General features: G+C 34.1%; 1 protein-coding gene across 1 annotated transcript; it reads left to right on the plus strand.

Annotated features, from left to right (window-relative positions):
- The first annotated feature begins 248 nt into the window (after positions 1-248).
- LOC117181632 (histone H2A) lies at positions 249-680 on the plus strand. Its single transcript, XM_033374518.1, has one exon. It carries the CDS (start codon positions 270-272, stop codon positions 642-644), a length of 375 nt encoding a protein of 124 aa, XP_033230409.1. The 5' UTR covers positions 249-269; the 3' UTR covers positions 645-680.
- Positions 681-1,837: the final 1,157 nt, after the last annotated feature.

Here is a 1,837-nt window from a genome sequence, read left to right on the forward strand (position 1 = left end):
AATTGACGATGCGAAGAAAAATGGCTTACTTACAAGCCATATGGTGGAGAAGGCGCTTCAATCGACGCAGACTGAAGTGGGGACGAAGGCAGATTGGTGCATCGTGTGGGCAAGAGGCATCAATTGTCTGTGTCTCCCCACTCCGGTCTATGTTGGTTTGGTGCGCCGTGTCTTCGCCAGACTACATAAAACTCGAGTTGAAAAATTTTTTTTTCATAGCTTCGACCGAGTTTGTCGCGAGCACATTGTAACCGTAAAATCATTTGAAAATGTCTGGTCGTGGAAAAGGTGGCAAAGTCAAGGGAAAGTCAAAGACCCGTTCCAGCAGGGCTGGACTTCAATTCCCCGTTGGTAGAATCCATCGTCTTCTCCGCAAAGGAAATTATGCTGAGAGAGTAGGAGCCGGAGCTCCAGTTTACTTGGCAGCTGTCATGGAATATTTGGCCGCCGAAGTTTTGGAATTGGCTGGAAATGCTGCCCGTGACAACAAAAAGACGAGAATCATCCCTCGTCATTTACAGTTGGCCATCAGAAACGATGAGGAATTGAACAAACTTCTCTCTGGTGTTACCATCGCTCAGGGTGGAGTTCTGCCGAACATACAGGCTGTTCTTTTACCCAAGAAGACCGAAAAGAAAGCATAAGTTTGAGATAATAATATACAATCGGCCCTTTTTAGGGCCACCAAATATTTTAACGTAGGAATAGTTTCTCGTTCTCCTACATTTTTTTCAAACAATTTACTTCTAACAGTTTGAAAGTTAAACCTGGAGGACGTTTTTTCTGGTATAACTTAACGGAACTTGTAATACAGGGATTTGGTTTAAACTGTTGACAATTTTAAACTAATTGCGGATACTGTCGGCGAGAAAACTAGGCATCTGCCATAACAATTTTTTGGATACATTTAAGCATTATTTCTTACACAAGGGGGGATGGGAAAAATTATGAGTATGTGGAAAGCTGTTGTAAATCAGTTGCAGTTGAGAAATTTTTAAAATAATAAAAATTGTTGCTTGCAAGTAAAAAAATGTGCAACTATATTATCTTAAGTTCGAATACATATATTAAAGCGTTTCAAACTGTAATGGATAGGCTCTGCATTTATTTTCAATCACCGGGAGGGATGTGTTAGGCTTATTTTTTTTGAAAATCGCGATATTTTTAGACTTTTTTGGAAAACAAGTGACAGAAAGCAGGTGGGGGGGCGCCGTTTTTTTTTACTCGAATTTTCTCGCCGATAGTAAATGAATTATTATTGCAACATTAATAATGCAAATCTTGTATTAAATTTTATCATTACAAATTCAAAGCTAATTAAACCGTTCAAAATGGAATTATAAGAAAATTTAACTTTTAAATAAAAATTTAAAAACGTTAAAAATTGAAATATTTGAAAATTAGAATTATGAAAATTGTATCATTAAAGATTCAAAGCTAATATTATTGCGTGCAAAATTAAATTATTCGAAAATTTTAACTTTTAAATAAAAACAATTTTCAGTGCAAAGTGATTCAAGTTTTAAAATTGTTAACTCTGTAGACTAAATTGAATGTTTTAAAGTCAAAGCTGCTGAAATTATAGAATTAAACATTTTTATTATGATCACAAAACTTTAAATTGATGCGATAATTTTGTCTGAAAGAAATAAAAAAGTAATTCTCCCTCATTTTTTCCGTTCAAAATGTAAAAAACGTATTATAAATAAAAACATTTATATGTTTACAAAAACTGTTAATACAAAATAATTTTTAATGTAAAGTATTGAAGTTTCAATAATGTGTACTCCAGATCGTTAAAACCCAAACGAATGCAAACTTTATTTAAAAATTGAAA

Source organism: Belonocnema kinseyi, chromosome 1, assembly GCF_010883055.1.
Source record: "Belonocnema kinseyi isolate 2016_QV_RU_SX_M_011 chromosome 1, B_treatae_v1, whole genome shotgun sequence".
Taxonomy (NCBI): Eukaryota; Metazoa; Arthropoda; class Insecta; order Hymenoptera; family Cynipidae; genus Belonocnema; species Belonocnema kinseyi.

Coding starts and splice junctions, on each gene's coding strand:
- LOC117181632 (XM_033374518.1), top strand. CDS start 270: ATGTCTGGTCGTGGAAAAGGTGGCAAAGTCAAGGGAAAGTCAAAGACC.